Here is a 22,456-nt window from a genome sequence, read left to right on the forward strand (position 1 = left end):
AAGGCTTTCTCCCAGCAATCCATCTTATCCCCAGGGCAAGTGATTCTTATCAAACACAGAACTGACCATCTCATTTCCCTGCTTACCACCTTTGAAGGATTTCTCATGGCCTTTGAACTAAAGTCTATACTCTTCAAGATACTTGACAAGGTCTCTGGGTCTCTCCAGCTTTCCTCTGCACCAACTCCTCCCCATCTTTCAGGTATTACTTTAAATACCACTCTCTGAGAAGCGTTTCCCCACCACCAGAGTAGGTGAGCCAACCCTGCTGTCTGCTGCCGCTACACCTTCTGCTCCCCCATCACCACCCTTATCACAGTTCATTTCACTGTCTACTTAACTACCTGGCTTCCTGATTAGATAATAAAACCTAATCGGCATCTAACCTGATCCACAGTGTAACCACAGCACCCAACACAGTACCTGACACCTAGTAAGCAATCAGTATTTGTTACATACTGACTGAACAGAAAGCCATTTTTACTTCACAATCCATTCGTAATGCACAAAGTTTGGGTGTGGGTGTGTGGGGGTGCACGTGTGGGTGTGCGCGCGCACACACGCACACACGCGCGCGCACACACACACACACACACACCCCTTCCTCAAAATATAGTTTGGTTGACAGGACTAATAGCTACAAAGCCTCATATACTGCTTGGTCACACAGTGGGAGAGCAGCTGCTAGTGACACATGGGAACTCTTTAAGCTTTAATTTCTTCATGTGTAAGATGGGAATAATAAAATCTGCCTTACATAATTCAATAAACAATAGCTATTATATCTGTATCCCAATTCCCAAATAGAGACACAGCCGTGTTCTGCTCAGAAGCATCAAGCCCATGGCTGAGACTGCCCACCAGGTGGCAGTATTATCCTGGACTGGTTCTGTGCGGCTTCCACTGCAGAGCCAGACCAGCAGTCATGGGGAAGCAGAAGGTACAACCAGGGCTGCTTCCCCAGAGCTTTGAGTGAAACCAGAAAAAAAACCAACTCAGAGACTGGGGCAGATGTCAAGAAGGCCTCATGTTTCTTAGACCCATCCTTCTCCTTTTTTTCAGCTCAGGCTCCTCGAGGCACTATTTATGCTTAGAAATAAGCATTTTCTGGCTTGCCAATCACAGTGGGGGGAGGTTTCCCCCTTCTAGATAAGTCTTTATCCCAGCACAGCTGCTGGCTTCCACTTCCATTGGGGACTGTGTTAAGAAGAGAGACAGATTTGCTTTCTCAGACTGCAGAGGACATCTTGTTATTCTGGGAAGCCCCGTGGCCATCCATTTCTGGGACATGGGGAGTGGCAGAAGCCAGAGTTATTCTTGGTTATAGATTTCATTCATCCTTTTCCACTTTGATTTCAATGAAGGAGTTCAAGTCAGGACAACAGGTTTTGTGGGGTTGGTCAAAAGATGGGGAGACAGGTCCATTCTCATCACCTCCCTCATCTTCCTCTTCTTGGAAATTAGGATTATAAAGTTCTGGTGGAAGGAGCTGGGCCTCAGCAGAAGGTAATCGGTCTGAGGGAGGTCCATACACACGGTTGGCTTTTGTGCCATGCTTAGAGTTGGCATCCAGGTGGTAGCAGAGTTCCGTGAGGCGCTGGGCCCGGAAACGGGGAGGCCGGGCCACCCAGACACCTGGCTCATTAAGACTGTCCTCTTCGTCTGACATCAGCTCTTCCGTCACATCCTTCCATAGGCGTTGGTCCTCAGGTCCAAAATGCCTCATGATGCTGGATCGGTTGGCAAAAAGCTAAGGTAGGAGCCCAGGATAGAGATTAGGAAGACAGACAGACTAAGAATTAGATTTGGGGAGAGGGGTTCGGGTAGGAAAGCTGTGTAAAATCTGTGCCTGAGAGAACCTAGCCCCCCTCCCTCCTCCTCTACCTGCTAACATTCCTGGCTCTCAACCCTATTCTCAGATGCCAGGTCCTCTGGCCCTTCCCACTGCAGCTCAGTAGGGTTTAGCATTTAGCATCTTGAAAGGAAGGCCTAGAAACCTACCCGGTATCTGCGACTTCGAAGCTTCTTCTCCTCTTTTTCCTTCAGGCCTTTAAAGGGGTTCAGGGAATTGCGATACTCACGCCTCTTAGTAAGGAAGTAGGCTACACAGGCTCCTGGGAGGAGGGAGAAGGGAGGGGGCAGAGAGCAGGGTCCTCTGAACCAGGTCCTCAGCCCTTTTTTCTGCCCTAACACTGTTGGCTGGGAAGGTGAGGGTCCCTCTAGATGGTGGGCTTTCTCACAGACCCATCAGCAGGTATTTACTCCTCTTTGGTTTAGCTCTCTCTGCTCACCTCCATGTCCAGCACTGACTCCACCCATATCTCCCCCTGGGAACACAAGTCCAAGCTTCTGTAACTCCCTCCCTGGCCCTTGACTCAATTAAACCCACTCCCATTCTACTCTGCTGGTAGTAGATTCAAGTGCTTTTTCAACAGCAGCTTTCTAAATGCTTCAGGGTTAGCTACAAGCAAAAAACAGAAGAGTAAGGAAAGTAGAAAACCCAGGACATAATATTTAGGGACAAAAGGGCAGGCCTGGGGCGCCTGGGTGGCTTAGTAGGTTGAGCGTCAGACTCTTGATCTCAGCTCAGGTCATGATCTCAAGGTTCTGTCGGTGAGTTCAAGCCCTTTGTTGGGCTCTGCACTGACACGTGGAGCCTGCTTGGGATTCTCTCTCTCTGCCCCTCCCTCACTTGAGTGAGCGCACACATCTTAAACTAAATAAATAAACTTAAAAAAACAGAAAGGGCAGGCCTGGATTCTGACTTCCTTTTCTTTTTTTTTTTTTTTTTACTTTTTTTTTTTAACGTTTATTTATTTTTGAGACAGAGAGAGACAGAGCATGAATGGGGGAGGGTCAGAGAGAGGGAGACACAAAATCTGAAACAGGCTCCAGGCTCTGAGCTGTCAGCACAGAGCCCGACGCGGGGCTCAAACTCACGGACTGCGAGATCATGACCTGAGCCGAAGTCGGCTGCCTAACCGACTGAGCCACACAGGCGCCCCGACTTCCTTTTCATAACACCCTAGATTCAGGCCCTGCAGAAACATCATGCACGCTGGTTTCAGCTCTTTCCTTTTCCCATTTTCAGTTCAAGCGGGGCAGGGGAATAAAAAAGCAATTAGAAACAATTCTGTGAAGAAGATGTGAGAATAGCCCCAAAATTTTATTTTAAGTCCACTCTTTTGAAAACCACCCAAATCATCTCCATTATGCCTCTACTCTGAACAAGAACAGTGAGTGGAAAAAGGATGAGATGGGAGTTAATTCAGTTTTTTCTCACCTTTCAGCTCCTTATCAGTGTAATTGTGGGGACTGGTCACCAGCTCCTGCTTGAGCTTTTCCAGAAGGAACTTCACTACTGAAATATTCCAAGAGGACTTGATGCTGCCACAAAGATCATGAACGAGGCAGTCAGCATTTTGAAAGCCAGAAAAACAGAGATTCCTGACATGAATCAACTGTGTGGTAAATGCCCTCACGGCCAAGGGCAGGATGCAAGGGGCAATGGTGAGAGCAAAGCCTTAGTCTCATTGTTACACTGGAACAGCCCTCTAGTTCCCTCTCCTTGGCAGAGTACGTTATGATTGTTTTCCCTCAAGGGGATCGTACCTTTCAGACCCATTGAATCTCTTGTCGTTGGTGATGTGGTTATGCACATTGTGGACCAATTTCTAGGCGAAAAAACAAACACAGATTCAAGTTGAGAGTGTATATGATGGAACCCTCCTCTGTTCCCTAGGCATTGTCTCTATGGGGTTCTCTGCCCGAATCCTTCCCATAGTCTGGGCACCATTTCTGATGATACTCTTTCTTAGCCAGAGAGCCTATCCAAGTCAGTACTTCTAATGTCCCCCCTTTTTTGGTCCTTTTCATTTAATTTGTATGGAGGCTCTAGGATCATCCCTGGTCTTACTTTTCTGTTCCTGGGGAATATGATCAGTAGAGCAAAAGGTCTCAGACATTTTCACAAACATACTCCTTACAAATAGCCAGGAGAGAGCAAATATACACCAAGACTACTGCAAGTGGACATTTCTTGAGGCCCCCTATTCTTGCAAATTTTAAAGTTTTCTTTACAATATATTTATATTTTTTTAATCTAAAAATGTCTTCCAATCTTTTAATACAATTGATGACCCAGGAAAATGCCCTAGGTGTATATATTCTTTTGCACATTACCACAAGTCCCAGGGGTATACACACCATGGTCTGAAAAACACAAACCTAAAATAACAGAAATGTGAAATGCAAAGGACCTTGGAGACTCTATCACCCAACCTCCCTTTCACATCATCGAACAGGCTTTCAGCTTTGCTTACACACCTTTAATAATGGGTTCTCACTAGTTTTTTGGGCCAGCTTATTTTACTGTTGGACATCTCTAATTGTTAAAAAGTTTTGCCTTAGACTCCAAAATCTGACCAGTTTTGCCTATAACGGCACCTAACATCTTTGAAGACAGGTCTCATGTACTCCCCAAATCTTCTCCTATTCAGTCTAAATATCCCCAAGTCCTTCAGCCATTCCTCATGACAGTTTCCAAACAGACTCTTCATGAAACCGTCAGGCTCTCTGGCTTGCCAGTGTCCCTTGGACAACATGGCACTGGGAACTGAATCTAATCCATCAGCTGGGACCTGGCCAAAGGGAGAATTACTTCCCTGAATGGAACTCTACATTTCTAGGAATGAAACCCAAGATGGTGTTACCTTTCTTAGCAACCCCACCCCTATTCCCAATGTCACAGGGTTCATTCCCTGTGAGCTGTCAACTCAAGTCTACTTTTCACATGGATTCCTATCTCTGCCATTCTACAACTGCTTTGCTTTTTTAACTTTGATGCAGTGTTTTACATTTCTTCCTATTAAATTTAGTTTTGCTGTTTCTGATTATATTTTTTATCTCAAGCTCCCTCAGTCAGTGGAAATTCCCAGTCTCAAACCGATGGACCCATATACTGATCTCAAGACTTCAGTTTCAATTAAGAAATCCCCATTTACCCTTCTGCTTCTATGACTGACTAACCATATCAATTTAGGAAATTTTTATGGTTAGGGTCTCTACTCTATAAAAAAGGCCTGTAATTAAACTAGCTTCTCATATTTTATATATTTTACCTCTTAGAAGTCCCAACTTAAGGAATCACAAGAGGTGGGCAAATGCTTCAAAAAATTTCGAAAGTGTTGCAAAAAAAGGAAAAAAGGGGAGTTGCACAGCTTCCAATTCAAGTGGCTTGGAAGAGATCAGCTGATAAAAATCAAACCAGGCTTGAAGTGGAAAGGGAAAATACTCTGAGACAATAATAAGTGTTAAGACTGTAAAGGCAGCTGGCTCACCTACCTCCTGAGTGAGCTAAAAATAAATATATTCCCCAATGGGTAGCTGGGATTTGCAGTATTCCAAGAAGTCAGTGATTCCGGTTTGGTCCTTTTGGATCCCTAGCAGTGACCCACAGCAGCATGAGTGGACTGAAGAGATGCCTCCTTGATTCCTTCCCAGAGCTAAAGGCTGGAAGACTGAAGGCCTGCGGCTAGCCCTCTCCCTCTAAACCACATTTTAAACCTTCCTCTGTGATGGGCAGCAAAATTCCCTGACCGGTCCTCCAGGGCCTTTTCAAGTAATGTAACAGAGAGCATGGGGAGTGAGCGTACTCTCCTCCAAGGTCCTCAGTTTTACCAGGCTCTCCAAAGGGCAGGTGGGAGCCAGCCCTCCACACCGGCCTCTCGCTGGAGGCAGTAGGCTGGAGAGGAATGGAAGTGGTCGGAAACCCTAATTTTATGCAAATTGTAATTATCATACATTTATTCATGATTTAAACACTATGCTTGAAATGCATTTCTAGGTATATATGCCTCCATTTCTATCACTGGAAGCAAGAGATTCATGACAGAAAAACTAAACCCTATTCGTGATAAGTGAGATATCCCTGAACATAACCAAAATTTTAAATGAAGTCTGGAATAAAAGATAATAAAATAAAATAAAACGAAGGTTAGAAACCAGTTGATTCGGATTATGAACGGTGTCTTCCTTCCCAGGGATGAAAAGAATCCCTCGGTGTAAAAACAAATCAAGTGAAAGGGAGAGTAAGAGTCAGGAGCCCTTAGGAAAGGGAAAAAGAAGAAAGAAGTAATGCAGATGAAGAAGGTGTGCGCGTAACCGGCTGTCTTCAACCTTTACTAAGACTGTGACAGGAGGAAAGGGGCTATGCTGTGAGATTTCTTTGGATGGGTGTGAATGATGAGCTCCCCTCCTAATCAGAACTCTCCAGTTACTCTATCAGCCATAAGCCAGAGAAAGGAAATGGCTTATAGTCCATATGAACACGATCTAGCTAAGGAACACCCCCGTGGTTATCAGAAAGATGTTCTGGGGCACAGAGTTGATCCACAGGACAATGGTTACCTTAGAACAGGGTTTCTCAACCTTGGCACTATGGACATTTTAGGTCGAATAATTTTCGGGGGCTGCCCTGTGCACTGCAGGATGCCTAGTGATGTTCCTAAGGCTCCAAGCCACTCCAAGTTTCAGGCAAAACTGGTTCAACCCGGTACCTTCCCTGCCAAGATCCCCTTGGATCACTAGACTGTCTAAACCTTCATAACTGAGCTGAGTGTCTAGTGGTCCTCTGCATCCTTGGATACCTTGGCCTTTCTGCCAATGGGTCCCTTGCTGCTTACCCTGAACACTGATAAATGGCAGGCTGTTTCCAGTGCTAGCATTCAGTGGTCGGTCTGCTCAATCCCTTAAAGATCTTCCCACCAGGATTATTAGATCATTGGGAGGAGGTGTGATATAATTCCCTTCTCTTTAAACAGAAGATTTCAATCTATTTGGCAAAGCCTTAAAAAAATTCCATGATTAGCAGGGGGACTGCCTGTCCCTAGGGCTATGGACCAGTCTGTCTCCTTCTTGCCCCTCCCTCTCCAGTATGCTATAGGACACCACTCAATCAATATGGGAAGTTTAAAATCAACCCACACTTCATTCTTATCTCTCCAGACTGAAGAAAAATTTATAGAATTGAGCTCACTCACGGAGAGTACCAGATCCCGCTTGCGCCTGGAGTTCTTCTGCCCACTCCCTCTGGTCCTGCATGGGGAAGCAGTAAACCCTAGAGAGTGTCTCAGCTCCCCTGTTCCCCCAGGGCCTGACTCTTCCAAGGCACCGTCCAGCGCAGCTGCAGCACTGAGCATGTCCTCAGGGCGGGGCGGTGGCAGCTTGGTTCCATTTTCTGGCCCTGTCTCTGAGGTTGCCCGCTGGATAGCCAGTTGTGTGGCTGGTGAGAGTTGCTTGGCATAAGCAGGGACCAGCACCCGCTGTACTGCACCCTCAGAGGCCACATAATCATCCACCAGCTAAGAACATAAAAAAGAATAGCCTATTAGCCATCCAGGCTTAGGGGAACCCGGTCACCCATCATTCTTTGGCCAAGGATAATGAGAGAGTGGAAAGCAGGGGGAATCCAGGACAGTCTTTAATGGCCAATAGCTTATTTCTCTGGTACTCCTATGGGGATGTTGGCAAATATTTCTGGGGTACCCAGGGCCTCTCATGTTGAATCGTTACCATAGGACTGATTACAAGGACAACGCTTGTTTCTGACACTCTATTTGTGAGGAATCCTCTATGATTTGCTCTTGGGTATAAGAACCGTAGCCAGGCAAGTATTTTGTCTAAAAGGCACTGGGGGAGGAAGTGATGACAAGAAAGGAACACCGAGCAAGAAAAGAAACAAGAAAATAAAATGATAACAACAAAAGGGAGAAATAGGAGAAAATGGGAGCAAAGACGGGAGCTATAAAGTCAGAAATTTCTAGAGAGGCTGGCACCAACTGTCCCCCACCTCCCACCCCATTCCCTTTGCACCACCTGTCTGTGCCCTCACTTGATCCTGCCCTGGCTGCATCCAACCGTCGCTGCCCTGACATCTACTTGCTGCCTGTGCCCTCACTCAAGGACACACAGGGCAGGGAAAGGAAGGAGGGAGGAAGGAGACTGAGGGAAGAAAGGAGGGGGGATTTCTGCAGCCAAGAAAACAAAACAGTGAAGGGGGGGGTGGGAAACACAGACAGAAGCGGGGGTGGAGGCTGAGATTTATAGACCCGTGAGCTGCTTTCTGCGCTGTGAAATCTAATTCCGTCCTGTCGGCTTGGAAGCCTTCCCTGCCTGACAGAACCACAGCTCAGGGCATCGCCTGGCCTGGTACCTGGTGCCTCCTGCCTCCTCCCACCTCCCTGCAGCCCCAAACCCCCCTTGAGTTCTGGCTGGGCAGAGGGAGGCATGAGGCAGTGACCACCACCCACCCGCATGGCTAAGCCTTCAGGGAGCAGTGACCAGCTGTAGCGTGACACTGGAGGGGGACATGGGGCTTCTACATTCGTTTCTCAGATCCAGCAGATGGGCTGGGAGTTTCCTCCCTCCCATCTCCCCTGTGTGCTCTGATCCTTTTCTCTTTCCTGGGTGTCAGGGCCTTGTCACGTGCTGGAGGAGGAAAGAGAGGGCAGGGCGGGAGCATGGGGGAGGAGGGTTGCCAGACCTCCCACTGTCTCTCAAGTGGCGACACATCTGTTACTTTCCCATCTCTATGATCTCTGTAGTTGCTCCATCTCCTTTTCATACTTCCGTGTGCCACGCTCCGCAGTTTTTACTCTACTCAGCCAGGGTTTGCCTGCTCAGATGGCCCTGAGCAGTAAAGAAACTGAAATAGCACAAGGTGCTTGCTTCTGTGTCTTTTCCTGCACATGAAATAGGTGCGCTTGCTCCCCTCGTTCTCCCTACATGCCATTCTCTTCCGAGGAGCTCTCGACGATGACTGTCTGTCCGCTTCTTGTCCTCCTGTTACTCCCTCCCCTCTGCCTCCCTCCCACCTTCCCTCACATTCTGTGGCACGCATATATTCTCTTTCCATTTAGATACACCTTTCCTCTCTGCTCGGTTCACTTTTTCTCCTTCCTCAACCCTTCATTTCCACCTGCCTCCTTCCCTCCCTACACCTGTCTTGTGTCCTTTGTCCTCTCCGTCTCTCCTTCCTTCCCTCTCCTCCCTCTCTGTCCCCCTCTGTCCCTCTCCTCTCCAGCTCTCCCTTCCTCTCCACCTCTGTATCTCCCCCCTCCACATTCTCATCTCTCTCTGTACTGAATTCCTCTTGGCAAGCAGAGGGCCCATGATAAAATATGAATGAGCCGTCTGTGCACGGCAGGCCTTCTCGCCAGGAGAGGCAGAGCCCCTGGAGCAGCTGAGCCAGCTGTGGAGGAGAAGGTGGCACACAGAGCTCCTGAGAGGGAGGGAAGGGCACGACCATCACCACGCACACCAGCAATGACCTGCCGAAGAGGTTGAGGTTCAGAAGAAAACAGATGAGTGCCGACTATCCCTGCCGGCTAAGGAGACTTGGTGCTGTCCTGTTTTAGCACAAGTAAAACCAAAAGAAAGGCTTACGGCTGGAAAGAAACTAGAGGGAGGGGGAAGGAGGAGAGAAAGGCCAGGAGAAGCAGTCAGGAGCTACCACACGACACTGGCGTCCTGCTCTGAGGCCATACTCACGGGATTGAGCATCGGGGCCGCCTCGCTGGCAGCCAGGGTGCATCCGGGGAGCCGCGTGTCTCTCTGGCCGGCCGGGAAGCCCAAAGGCCCGGGACCCACAGCCGACGCGGCTCCCACCTGCCACAGCTCCTCAATCACCACCTGCATGCCGCTGCCCACGCTGTCACACTCCTCCTCTGCGGCAGATGCGGCCTTGCAGGCTTCCCCGGGGCTCTCTTTGAGAGGCCCAGCCTCCTCAGGTGGGGAGCCCTGGGCCCTGCCGTCCCCATCTTCCTCAGGGGCGGAGGCTTTCCCCTGCCTCAGCTCACCCACCTCCTCCTGGAGACATTTTAGTAATTCGTTGTTGGCCCTGGCGAGCCCCAGAGCAGCCTCAGCCAGGCCCACTGCCTTCTCCACGCGCTGGTAGATAATATGAAGGAGCTGCTCTGAACTCTGAACCGCCAGGCCATGTCCGGTCACTGTGATAGGGGTGCTGGGAGGAGGGTTCCCGCCCTGAGAGCTTGTGCTGCCCCCACTAGTCTCGCTCTTACAGGCGCAGCAGCAACATCTGGCCTCACTGCCACCAGGAGGGGAGAAGAGAATGGTGGCACTGAAGGACATGGTTGACCGCAGCGGGAACAACTTCGGTCACACTGCCGGACTGCTCCAAAAGGCGTCCCCAGTCACTGGACTCCAGTTGGTAGGAAGCTCTGGCCTCTTTGCATTCACTTTCCTTTGTCATGGAGGGTGACCAGAGGAGCCTGGGCACCAGGCGGTGGATTCTGTGAAGGAGGAGCAGGCAAGCCGTGAGGGAGCACACAGTCCATGGCTACCTGTCCTCGGCCTGGGGAGGAGAGATGCCTTCTTCTACCTGCAGATCCTGTGCTCTCCTAGCACAACTCGCTGGGTGTCCCACTCACCCGTGGCCAAAAGTGTGGTGCCTACACAGGCCTTCCTGATGAACAGAGTTTCATGGAGTAGAAGGCATTCTTCCTGCACCCAAGCATGGAACCCGCCACCACTCCGACCTAAGGAACAGAGCAGGGACTCAAAAGGACCCACAAGATTCTGGAAAGATTAGAAGATTAAGGAAGAAAATGCAGATCTGTCTTCTCCTCACTATCTTTGCCCTAATAACAGTCATTGCATTTTGTCTCCTTGACATCATTCCTGAAGGAGTTCAGAACACTCCTTGCAGGTTATCTCATTCACACAGCAGCTCTAGGAAACACATATTACCCCAGGTCCACAGAAGAGACATGTAGAGAAGTGATATATCTTTTCAAGGTCATAGGGAGACAGCAGAATCCAGTTATTGCTACTTTCAATCTAGCATTTATTTTTTTTTTAAATGAGACCACTTTTTGTTGACATAAAGAATCATGATTCTACCCTCTCTATAATTTTCTTACAGATGCATTCAGAGTAAGACTCCTAAATAAGGAATATGCCGATCACTGCAGCCCTCAACATGTCACCAACCCCACACTATTATATCCCTGATGCTTTGGGGATGGGGCAGGGAAAGGAAGGGAAAAGCTGGATCAGAGAATCAAGCTGTGGTGACCTGGGGCTGCACAGCCCCCTTGCTCTCACGCTTGTGCATCTGGGTCTCCAGCCCCTGAAAAGAAGTCCAGCTGTTCTGAATCCTACAGCTGGTAGCCCAGAGAAATCACCCCCTGGGCCCCTCACCTCCACTTCTCAAGCTCCTTGAGGGAGCGGCAAAGCTCAACAGGCACAAAGCTCAACAGGCACGTTTACATAGCTAAGCCACTTTGCCCACATGACCAGCCCCATTAAAGAAGAAACCAGAGGGGCACCTGGGTGGCTCAGTCAGTTAGGCGTCCGACTTCACCTCAGGTCATGATCTCACGGTCCGTGAGTTCAAGCCCCGTGTCAGGCTCTGGGCTGATGGTTCAGAGCCTGGAGCCTGCTTCCGATTCTGTGTCTCTCTCTCTCTGCCCCTCCCCTGTTCATGCTCTGTCTCTGTCTCAAAAATAAATAAAACGTTAAAAATAAAAAAGAAGAAACCAGAAAACCAATGATAAGCCAAAGTGCCTTACTTTTGAATCACCCTAGTTAAGCAACTAAACCATTCGAGAAGAAAAAGAAGAAAAGGTGTGGGAGGGTTGGATTGTACCACCAAGAACACTCCAAGGAACTTCAAATTGTCTTTTCTAAATACTTGATTATAGAAAAAAGAATCCTTCTTCCTGAAGCTCCCTAAGTGACAAAGTCTTGAGTATGTTTATAATTTGCACAAGAGATACATTTCCATCTTACCCTTTAAATTATATCATAACATCACAATTAAAAAAAGAGGCGGTTAAGAAAATTTTCTATATATTGAGATTTGGGGGCTTTTTTCTGCATCAGCAATCTCATTTCAGAAACAGGTAATATCAATGCCTCTGAGGTACTAAAACGTAAATCTCACAATGCATTTTAATTACATTTGGTTATTAAAGAATAGTCTTTAATTTGCTCTTTCCACCTTATATATCGAAAAAACGGTTTCCGTGCCAGGTATTCGCTTTTTGTAAGAACTGAACTCAAATCCATTTGCAGCTTCTCTGTCATTAGAGTCACCAGAAGGCACAGCTAAATCTAAAACTAAAGGTTAGAGGAAAGCACTAAGCAATTCTTATGTCAACTTATGGATGTGTCATTTATGTATCCTTTCTCTTCTTAAATAAGGGACTTCACTGTTCTCGCAGGGTCTTTAACCAACATTATGCAAGGAGTTTAATGTGAAACGTGGCTGTTGTGAGAAAAAGACAGTTATGTAGAGGATAACATACAGATAGTGGCCAGTTGGGTTCAGCATTTGTGAAATCAGAAACTAAGATGCATCAGGTTGGGATACTGGGTAGGTACCCCTTCTGGTACCAAATTGACAACAACCACATTCTTACCCAGAACACTTACTCTTTCTTGCAAGAGGCCTTTACTCCTGACACTGTTGTGCCTGCCTTGAGCCCTTCCCTCCACCTCGACTGGTCTTCTTCCCCAAACAGCACAGAACTGGAAGTAAAAAATATATATATTTGGGGTTCTCATCCTGCTGCACTACTTAGCAGCTGTGTGAAATTGGGCAAATTATTCCCTTTTTTAAGCCCCAGTGTTCTCATCTCTGCCTACTTTGAGAGTTTTTGTGATGACTATACATAATGTATGTAAGGCACCTACAGAGTGCTGGCATATGGTCAGTGCTCCACAAATCGCAGCTGAATGATATTATGATTGTTCCTGAAATATTTTGTGTTCCCATCCTGGACCCCCATCCTGATTTTCCAATCTCAAAAAAAAAAAAAAAATGCTGTGGCTTGGAATGGAACTTGGATGATTTTTCCCCTACATTTCCCCCCCTAAATTTAATAACAAATTTCTAAGAAACAATAAATTCAAGTCTACAAAGATGCATGTAAACATACTAAACCTTCTATGATGTACATTAGAAAGGTAATTAAGAAAACAGAGTATTTGCAATTTACTTACTCTCATGAGCTGGCTTTAGACTAAGGGTAATATTCAATTCTGCCAGCTTTTAATGATAAATATTATTTTCATATTTGTGTTGACATAAAAAAATCATGATTCTACCCTCTCTATAATTTTGTTCCTCAACTTATTTCTGCTTTTCTCCTTTGTGTATTACCTAACTATGTCTGCTTTAGAATGTCACATTCAGAGCAACAAATAGGTATTTTTTTAAATTAACCTGTCTATATAAACCTGGTACAGTGCAGTGCAGCACAATGGGTATTCAAATACAGTAAAACCTTGTATTGTGAGTAACTTGTTCTGCGAGTGTTCTTAAAGATGAGCAAACATTTCTAATAAATTTTAACTTGATAAAGGAGTGATGTCTTGCAATACGAGTAGTATGTGACACTAAAAGTCACATAATTACAGCTGAGCCAGTGGTTCTTGAAATTCCCTTTAATATAGAAGTGCTTTGGATTTTAAGAATGTTTCCAGAATGAATTATGCTCACAAACCAAGGTTTTATTTTACCTCTTTTTTAGTTTCTATGGACATTCCTGCTGACTTCATTTCCGTGGCTCCCCTAGCCACTTAAGCTCAAAGACAGTGAAATGAAAAGGATAAGGAAAGAGGGGCATCTGGGTGGCTCAGTCAGTTAAGCATCCAAATCTTGATTTCAGCTCAGGTCATGATCTCATGGTTCATGAGTTCGAGCTCATGTTGGGCTCTGTGCTGATGGTGCCTCCTTCTCTCCCTGCCCCTCCCCTACTTGTGCTCTCTCTCTATCTCTCTCAAAATAAATAAATAAAACTTAAAAAAAAAAAAGGACAAGGAAAGAAATAAGGGCCATCAGGTAATAAAAGAATCTTTCACATTATAATATTTACTAACCAGATAACAATTTAAATGTTGGATAAGTTGGATTAAAAGCAAAACAAACATTTATCGTGAGTTACATATATCCCCATTAGAGAAAAAGAACAGTTAGAAAAAAAAAAAAAAGTTGTTTCTAAAAACTCTCAGTATGCAAGGCCATGCTGAAGGATGAGTCACCAAAATGGATTGCCACCTCTAAGTACTCAAATGAAGGGAAGACAAAGTCCTTACATGCAAGGAGATTACAGCATATGTGAGAATGAAATGTTCAAAGGAGAAAACAAAATACATACAAGTGCCTAAAAATATGGTGCTGACAAAAATTCTTAATTAGTTAGTTCAAAATAATGGAAAGATGAACAGAATGAAATCATGAGGAAGGGGTCTTACAGAGGAAAAACCTCCAACAGGGCAATGTATAGAATGAACAGGGAGGGTGGTAAGACGATATGAGAGATGAGAGAAAAAACAAACATTACAGGAATTAACAGGGTACATGTGTGAGGTCAGAGTAAAGGGGCTTATATAGAAAGGTACGGAACACTGATGCAGGATTTTTAAAACCAAGTTAAGGAAATTCTTAGAGTAGGGGTCAGCAAAACTTTTTCTGTAAAGGACCAGACAGTAAGTAATATTGGCTTTGCAAGTCATGTGGTTGCTATCACAACTACTCAACTCTGCCACTGTAGCACAAAGCAGCCACAGGAAATACATAAACAATGAGCACAACTATGTTCCAATAAAACTTTATTTATGGACAAAGAAATGTCATAAAATATTATATTTAATTAAAAAATGTAAAAGCCATTCTTAGCTCATGGGCCATACAAAAACAGATGGTAGGCCAGAAATGTCCTATGTATGGGCTGTAGTTTGCTGACCCCTGTCTTAGACACCTAAAGTGGAAGAGTTAGAGATTAGGAGACTGTTTAATCCTGAAGTGAGGTGAGAATGAGGATTGTGGATATGAAGGTTCAACATCCTGGAGGAAGATCTGATAATATTTCTTTACTAGACAACTTCAAGATTATCAATCTGAGAGCCAGAAGATGGTACATTGACAGATGATAGAAATGAGGATGCTGAGAGGAGGTACCATCATGTTAAAGAAGATGTGTATTTTTATTGATTGATTGATTGATTGTTTTTTAGGGAGCTCTACACCCAACTTGGGGCTGGAACTCATGAGTCAAGAGTCACATAATCTACCAACTGAGCCAGCCAGGCACCCCAGATGAGTGTTTACTTAACAAGTTAAATTTCAAACTGATAGCAACATCTTTATTTTTTTAATATTTATTTATTTTTGAGAGAGAGGAAGAGACAGAGCATGGACAGGGGAGGAGCAGAGAAATAGGAAGACAGAATCAGAAGCAGGTTCCAGGCCCCGAGCTACCAGCACAGAGCCCGATGTAGGGCTCAAACCCACAAGCCACGAGATCGTGACCTGAGCTGAAGTTGGACGTTCAACCGACTGAGCCACCCAGGCGCCCCAGCAACATCTTTAAATGTATGTCCTGATAGCAACTGACTCGGACTGGAAAACAAAACAAAACAAAACAAAACAAGAGGAAGGTCAGACCTGGGATGCAGATTTAGAATCTTTGCAGGAGGGAAGTAGCTAAACCTGAGAAAGTGAATGCACTCTCCAAGAAGTAAAGATAAAGTGTGAAATGCAAAGGCCAAGGACAGCGCTTCAAGCCAATATGTGAAAGAGGCTTCATTAAAAGAGAAGTATGGTCAGTGAGGTGGGAGAAAAAGAGTGTTATGAAAGCCAAAGTAGAAAGAATGTCAAGAAAGTGGATCTAATCCACTGTGACAGGTGCAGCAGAATGGCTAAAAAAGATGAAAATTAGGGAGATATATTTTATTTGTCTGTGATGGTCACTGGTGATGACCAGAAAGGTAAATCCTGTAATGAAAGTAAAACTATGCAATAGATTAAAGAGGAATGATGGAGAGAAAATGGAAGCAAGACATGAAATCAAGTCTTCTAGAATTTAGTTATGAAAGGAAGGAAGGAAATAGGAAGTCAGAAGGGGCCCTAGAGCTTTGGTATATTTACAAAGCAGAAAGAAAAAGGCCAGTGATTTTTCTGACATTAGCCATAGCAACATTTTTCTAGACATGTCTCCTGAGGCAGCGGAAACAAAAGCAAAAATAAACCATTGGGACTGCATCAAAACAAAGACTCTTGATTTTGGCTCAGGTCATGATCTCACAGTTTGTGTCTTTGAATCCCGCATTGGGGTCTGTGCTGACAGCCCGGGGCCTGCTTGGGATTCTTCCCTTCTCTCTCTCTCTCTTTCTCTCTCTCTCTCTCTCTCCCTCTCTCCCTGCCCCTCCCCAGCTTGTTCTTTCTCTCTCCTTTTCTCTCTCTCTCTCTCAAAATAAAGACAAACTTAAAAAATAAAAGAAAGAAAATTTTTAAAAAAGGGTGGTTGTGGTTCCTGGCTGGCTCAGTCGATAGAGTATGTGACTTGATCTCAGGGGTCATGATTTCAAGTCCCAGGTTGGGTGTGGAGCCTACTTAAAAAAAAAAAAGACTTAAAAGAAAGTAAAAGCCCATGAAAAAGTAAAGGATGAAGCTATTAGAAAATAATTAAATTTCCTTTTGGGAAGGCTCTTCCCAATGTAAGAAAGAAGGAAGGGTAACTGTTGCCTGAGACTGCAGAGAAGAAAAAACGGATACAGAGCAAAGATTCGTTGAGGTGGAGAGAGGAAGACAAAGATACACTACTGAGACTCTCTTTTTTACTTAGAGGCAGATTTTTCTTGGCATGAATAATTCAAATTGATAACAGAACTTTATTATAAACAGTGCTATATTATCTGTTGTTACAACCTGTTAAATCCTTTTCTAACACTCCCAGACTAACATAATTAATTATTCTTGCTTTTTTCCAACACTGGCTTATGGTTCTAGAGCCCATTTAACTCTGCCAACACTATTAAGGAACAAAAAATTTATTCTGATATCTTTATTATATTTCTCAAAATGTATAACTGTTTAATTCAATAACCCATGAAGCAATCCATGAAGTGCTTGGCAAAGCAATGGTTAACTGTAGTAAATTATCTGGGCAGTGTCTGTACCATCATTATTAAACATTTTAATACTGTCAACTTGTGCAATTTCAGATTGCTAATTTACTTTATCATTTTTGCAATGTTTATTTATTTTGACTGAAAGAGAGCACACGTACATGGCAGGAATGGGCAGAGAGAGAATTTCAAAGAGGCTGTTCGCTGTCAGCAAGGAGGTGGACTAGGGGTTTGATCTCAGGAACCATGAGACCATGACCTGAGCTGAAATCAAAAGTCAGACCCTTAACCAACTGAGCCACCCAGGCACACCTCAGATTGCTAATTTATCTTAAAGCCAAGAATTCATATTTTTGTTCAAGAGAGGAAAAAAAGGAATAAACTAAGGTTGACCACCACAGAAAAACATACAGACCTTTTACAAAATGCTATCAACTTTTAGAACTGAGTGTTAAGAAAAAGATTTTTAAGGGAACCTGGCTGGCTCAGTCCATAGAGCATGCAACTCTTGATTTAGGGGTTGTAGGTTTGGGTCCCCACAGTGGGTACAGAACTTACTTTAAAAAGATAAAAGTTAAAAAAGAAAGAAAGAAAAAGATCTATAATCTTTTGATGAGTTGCCAACACAAAGTAACAACAGTTGTCAAACTTAAGTTTGCATAAAATATATGTTTGAGGTTCATTCCGTATTTGTCTAATTTTAATACATGTGAAAGGAGCCCAGAAAGTGCATTTTTCAATAATTCTGATATTTTCTTCATAAATATTTAGATAAAAAAGAAAGAAAAGTCATCTTCTTCAGACAGATGAGACTGTCTGAGGCTGTCTCAGGGTGAGACTGTCCATAATCTTAACTACCCCTTTCCTCCCAAGTCACATGTATTTTTGTTAGAACTAAATATATCATACTCTTGGCAGCTCCCTTGCTTGCTTTCAACCCATTCTGAGCTTGAATTTTCTGCATGACTGAGTTTGCCTCCAAACTATGAAAAATAAAAGTTTCCTTTTAATAGATGTCTATGATATGGTATCACTCTAATGATATATGTCTTTATAATGGGCCCTTGACTCATTCAGGGTCACGCTAGCAACGGAACTCCTTAAATGTGATTACGGAAAGCACAGCAATGCATACCATAATTTTCATTTTAAGAAATAAAAAAAGGAAAACGGCCACTTAAAGCTCCTGCTGTGCTGGTTAGCCCTGCTCCTCCACTTGGAGGTGCAATATGGCTCACCTGTTGGAAGGTACTCTCAGAACCTATTTCTTTCTTTTCTTTTAATGTTTACTTATTTTTGAGAGAGAGTGAGAGTGGGAGAGGGGCATAGAGAGAGGGGGAGAGAGGATCTGAAGCAGGCTCTGTGCTGACAGCAGCCAGCCAGATGGAGGGGGGTGGGGGGAACTGGAACACAGGAATCATGAGGTCATGACCTGAGCCAAAGTCTGACACTTACAACTGACTGGGCCACCCAGGCGTCCCTCAGAACTTATTTCTATCAAAAAAGAGCTCTTTTATCACACAAGAGCAGAGAAACAAATACCATAAAATATTACTTTCCTATGTTTTGAAAGACTGACCCATCTCACAATCTGCAGACTATCTAAAACCTCATTTTCAGGGATTAAAAAAACAAGAGATGTAGACCTAGGGGGAGAATGAGATCCTAAGAAAAGGATTCCATTCGCCTGAAATTTTCATGTACACTTGTATGGTGGTACAAGGGTTTTTAGCCTAGTGTAGCGGTCTTTTTCATTTACATTTGTTAAAATGTAACTTGGTAAGATTAAAATCCTGGTTTAAGATTTTCCGAGAAATGTGCCTGACATAAAGGGCAAGTCCTGCATTGCTGGATCAAGTGAAAAATGAACCACCAGCTCCTAAAGCTGTATCATGTGCCCTGTGAGCCCTCGATAAATGTTAGTTGATTAAATATTAGTCAGAGATGACAAGGTGGGCACCAGAGACAGAAGAACCATTTCCGAAGGGAGCGTGGTTCAGCTACAAGCAGGACGACCGGCAGCGACGAAGGAGGAAAAGAGCTCGAGCACAGCCCTCGAGGCCGCAGGGGTCATGGCGACTCGCCACTAAGCCCAACCTCAGAGAATACCCAGGGGGTTCCGGGGAATGGGGTGTAGCGGCAAATAACCGAGTGGCCCAAGGCGCTGGGATCTCGCCGCCTCACCGTGGGTACACTACGTGGCTACAAAAGCTCTGAGGACTCGGTCTGGGAACAGCCCGGAAGTTCCTGCGGCGGTCCTGCTCTGGCAGCCCTACAGGTGTTCCATCACGGGTGTTCCACCGCGTGTGCCGCGCGCCACCGCGGCCAGCTGACTCAGCTACAACTACACGAGCTCGCGGGCTGGGTAGAGAGACCGCGGCGCCGGCCCGTGTACCCGGCCAGCGCGCGCACGCGGCGAGGCACCGCCCCGCCTGTCCTCTGGCTCCCGGTGATTGGCGATTGAACGACGAAGGGAGCAGGGCCAGGGACGTTATTGGTTGCATTCCACAATCACTCAACGAGCCAGGGAGGGGAGGGGCCTCTTCAGGGCGGGACACGACTGCTAGACTCTTTCAGGGCCGTTAGGCGCCATCTTTAGCTTGTTTTGTTTTGTTTACTCGGTTCTGTCCTCTGCTGCTTACAAGGCTGCGTGTACACGATTATAAACTCAGTGGCCACAAAAAGGTCTCATACATTTGGTGGTGGAAAGCTTTTAATTCCTGTCGGCCTTGGTTACAGACCTTTCAGATCCCACTAGCAAGGGGGCAGTTCCCCTTAGTTCAAAGTTTTCATCTCTAGGAACCCCAAAGTCAACTCAGTTCAGCTGTGCTTTGGTAGGAAGGCCAAGCCAACGATATATTAGTGGGACTCAACGCAGGGACCTTGGACATGAACCTAGGTTCCTAGTAAAAATCAAATGGCTTAGCAAGTGTACTGCTCTACAAGAGCTCTCTCACGAGAAGTTAAAAAGTGATGCCCTGCAGTGATGTGAAAAAGAATTTGAAAGAGCAAACTCCATTAAAATTCCCAGCACCGCGGCCATCACAAAATCACCGTAATCTGACTAGATTTCAGAGATATGCATGCAGGTCTAAACTTGTGGAATGATCCGTATTTGAGGCAGTATTTATTAAGTACTGATCTGACTTGCATTGTTAGTTAATAAAAATACACCCAGTACAGGTAAGTAACCTAGAGTGCCCACAGAGGGCGACTTTCATTATGAATTTCCAGACTTGTACAAATAATTTTAAAGCTGTTGTTGAGGCGTCCCAAATGCTACTTGACACTGAGTAGGACGTTAGCTGAGGAATAGAACTGTGTTACCATCACCATACAGAGGCTCTGTTGTAATGAAATATGAACTCTACAGTAGATCCTTTTATATCCTGGTTGCTACTTCACTGGTGACATTCCAGTTTCTCCCTCATCACCCCATATACTTCCTATGCTTTCACTCCAATCTGCGAATGCAGATTTTAATATATTTTCCGTATAACTCCTAATAGAAGACACTGGTTCTGTAACAGAATGAAGGGAGAATATGGCTCATATAACAGGAGGTCCTGCTCTAAGCTTGTTTTGTCCTCATGCTTATCCTTTTCTGTGACTCTTCCACACAGGGAGAAGGCTTCCCATTCCAAAAATGCAACATGATAACCAAAATGCATTTCTTATCCCTCCTTTGTATTATTTGCCTTTGCCTCCTCTGGCCCCTCCCCCATCACAACCATCATGAACAGTTTTTGAGAATTGGACTTGACTGGATTATTTTCCTGACACTTTGCCAGCTGTGGAGCTTTTCAAACAAATCCCAACCTATAAACGACCATTTTTGTCAAAAAGCCAAGGGAGACCTTCCCTTCAGAACACACCAACGAAACCACACATAAAGGCCAAAATATACACAGCTGTACATTTATGAACATGAGACAATAAAAAGCAAAACCACTTAGGCAAAACAATCACTAAAGAAGGCTTTGAACCACAGATTCAATAAATTGCCTACCCTCGTTTGCCACATGGACAATATACTCCCTGGCAATTATTTAATTATTCACTGATACTTTAGAAGAGTAGTAGAAAAATACAGTAAATGCACATAAAATGAAAGTGCCTAAGTATGCTAAGAACAGGATTTCTTCTAAACTCTAATTTGCACACGAAATCCTGTTTTAATCACTTTTGGGAACACAACAGAAAAAAAAATCACATCCTAAGGGCTACTTTGCACACATAAAACCAAAGGTAATCTTTTTTTGAAAACAAAATCTGATATGGCACATATACACACACTGTACATATACACAAAGCACAAAACCCCAAGATAAATCTTTATGATATCATTTGCTCACACACACACACACACACACACACACACACACACACAGTCTTCATGAAAATGTAAGACACATTTGTAAGAAGGGCTTTGCCCACCTCCCCAGGGAAATGAGTGTCTCAATTATAATATCCAAACATTTTTAACCTATTGGCCTTGGACAATTGCCACATTCAAGCCACTTGGTTTTGATTCTGGGGGAGGGTGTGTAAAACGCACGCAAACAGCTTTGTGAGAGAGTCTCAAATCTCCGCTTCTTTCGACGTTGCCCTTGACGTTGCCCGTGGCAGAAATCTACATTATCCCTTCAGCCCGCCTAAAAAGAAGAAGACGAAGAAGAAAGAAATCTATACTTCCCAAGCGTCTAATTTTTTTTAAATCCCTCGACCATAAAAATTTACCAGTTTTCTTTTATGATAACAAAAAGAAAAAAAATCTCTACAAATTTGGCTGTTAACAGTTGTACACGGCCATCCTGCTTCTCAACTTCTTGGTATATTTAAAACCTTGACCAGGAAAAAGAAAGAGGAAGAGAGACAGAAAAAGAAATGGGGGAAAGCGCAAATTCCCCTTAGCAACAGTTTCCTCACCCCAGCACTGCCACAGATCTCTATTTTTAAAAATTTTGAAAACACACACAAGATTAAGGAGGAAAAAAAATGGAAAAAGGATACCCGAAGGTCGTATGGCTCTTTGTATTCGTGTGTGTGCAAAAAGGAGGACTCGCGGCGCCCGAGCCGGTAAGCTCCGCCCCTCCCCGGACGCCCTCCCGGATTGGTCGCCGCCGGCGGCGGGGCGCCCCGCCCGCGAGCACACGCGCCGCGCCACGGGCCGGGTCCCCAGGGGGCCCCTGAGGGCAGCCCGACCCCCGACCCAGACCCCCTGCCATCTGGACCCTAGCGGTTGGCTAGCATCTATCCTTTTCCCCGCCTCTGTCCCTTTCCTTTCACTTTCTCACCCTCCTCACCCTTTCCCACCGTCCTTTCTCAGCGAAACGAGGCCCTCGGCATCAATACGAGTAACAGTCCAGTGAGCGAGCTCCTTCGGACATTGCTAAACTTGGTTAGCTACTCAGTGAAATTCTAGACTTGGATTAAGCATCAAGGACTTGGTGCGTGGGCCTGAGCTCGTGACTTCCAGGTAGAACGTCTCTGGGTCGTGGCTGTTGCTTGACACTCCCAC

At 45.0% G+C, this 22,456-nt stretch overlaps 1 protein-coding gene across 3 annotated transcripts; it reads right to left on the reverse strand.

Moving 5' to 3' along the window:
- Window positions 1–692: 692 nt before the first annotated feature.
- On the reverse strand, window positions 693–22,066 carry CB3H14orf93 (chromosome B3 C14orf93 homolog). Of its 3 annotated transcripts, XM_027065406.2 has the most exons (8): window positions 21,949–22,066; window positions 10,449–10,596; window positions 9,550–10,310; window positions 7,041–7,361; window positions 3,613–3,674; window positions 3,284–3,387; window positions 2,002–2,114; window positions 693–1,750 (listed from the first exon to the last, which is right to left on the reverse strand). In XM_027065406.2, the coding sequence occupies exons 3-8, from the start codon at window positions 10,147–10,149 to the stop codon at window positions 1,331–1,333; spliced, it is 1,620 nt and encodes a 539-aa protein (XP_026921207.1). In that variant the 5' UTR covers window positions 10,150–10,310; window positions 10,449–10,596; window positions 21,949–22,066; the 3' UTR covers window positions 693–1,330. The 3 variants fall into 3 exon arrangements, with proteins under 3 accessions (XP_026921207.1, XP_026921206.1, XP_026921208.1); XM_027065405.2 differs by having other exon boundaries at window positions 9,550–10,596; XM_027065407.2 differs by lacking the exon at window positions 7,041–7,361 and having other exon boundaries at window positions 9,550–10,596.
- Between the last annotated feature and the right edge of the window lie 390 nt (window positions 22,067–22,456).

The sequence above is a fragment of the Acinonyx jubatus genome, chromosome B3 (assembly GCF_027475565.1).
Source record: "Acinonyx jubatus isolate Ajub_Pintada_27869175 chromosome B3, VMU_Ajub_asm_v1.0, whole genome shotgun sequence".
Taxonomy (NCBI): domain Eukaryota; kingdom Metazoa; phylum Chordata; class Mammalia; order Carnivora; family Felidae; genus Acinonyx; species Acinonyx jubatus.